Raw genomic sequence first — 949 nt, 5'->3', positions numbered from 1 at the left:
GAATGGGACCTGTTATTTAGGCTAGAAATATAGAAAGGCTTACTCAGACGTCTGAAACTCCAGCTACAACACAGGACGAAGTACCCTGTGAAGAGCATCGTGATGCCACCGACTCCACTCTTCCTTATGGTGGTGTTGCACCTGATCCAGCCTGTTCAAAAGGAAATACGGCTTGTTACAGTGACTGAAACTAGGGCCAGTATCCGCGGGTCATTCAAGTTTTCCCAGTTAGCTTGAGTGATGGAACTGTAATTCAGAGATTTACACGCACATATTTTAAACACATAAAGGCTAACTAACATCAAATACCCTTAACTTGACTAGATTCAAATTTTGTTACTCTTGTTTTGGGTGCTTGGTTAAAATCTTTAGTGGGAGGAGGCTAATACAACTGGTTAACTTGAGGTTTAGAGTCTTTCTGGCTTTGGGAGGAGGCAAAATCAATATGGGCCAGGGAAAGTTGGGGGTAGGTATTAAAAAATACAAGCTGTTGAATAAATGGTAGTTATTAGCTTTGGTGCTTTCAATTATGTCAAACTCCAAAATGAAAACAGACAAGTGGAAAACTAGGAAGACAACAGACATTTTAACATTTTTTTTCCTCTTCTCTTTAGCCTTGCTATAACAGCCTAAGAGAAACTTTTCCAAATGCCCGGAACCAGCAACAGAACGCAACAGTCAAACTCCAGCCTCACCTTTTTGTACAGCTCCCAAGAGCCTCATTAGAGAGAAGTTGGAGGTTGTAAGTCCGGTAGGGGGTTCCAAACTCCTTATATGTGTTGAGCTCTTTCCAACAAAGAAACTATGGTTCCAAACAGAAGTCACTGTCATTGTTTACCGAAACGTACCCCCTTCCCCAACATCCAGTGCCGAAGGATCCAGGGCTAAACCTCAGGAAAAGCATATTCTAAACAGGTGAATTAAACATTTCTGCATTGAACTGCAGCTA

At 41.7% G+C, this 949-nt stretch overlaps 1 protein-coding gene across 2 annotated transcripts in view; it reads right to left on the bottom strand.

Annotated features, from left to right (window-relative positions):
- LOC105527847 (chromosome unknown open reading frame, human C17orf80) overlaps positions 1 to 949 on the bottom strand; it is a 32,638-nt gene that overhangs the window by 2,566 nt on the left and 29,123 nt on the right. For both annotated transcript variants that reach the window (XR_001004385.1, XM_011964708.1), the window contains 2 exons: positions 696 to 802; positions 44 to 151 (listed from right to left, as the gene is read on the bottom strand). Coding sequence is in view for 1 of the 2 variants with exons in the window: in XM_011964708.1 (XP_011820098.1) it covers positions 44 to 151; positions 696 to 802 (215 nt within the window). In the remaining variant the exon portion in view is untranslated. The remainder of the gene's footprint in view (positions 1 to 43; positions 152 to 695; positions 803 to 949) is intronic.

The sequence above is a fragment of the Mandrillus leucophaeus genome, unplaced genomic scaffold, assembly GCF_000951045.1.
Source record: "Mandrillus leucophaeus isolate KB7577 unplaced genomic scaffold, Mleu.le_1.0 Scaffold1, whole genome shotgun sequence".
Classification (NCBI taxonomy): Eukaryota; Metazoa; Chordata; class Mammalia; order Primates; family Cercopithecidae; genus Mandrillus; species Mandrillus leucophaeus.
The sequence above is the reverse complement of the archived record's forward strand: the minus strand, read 5'-3'. Positions and strand labels throughout refer to the sequence as shown.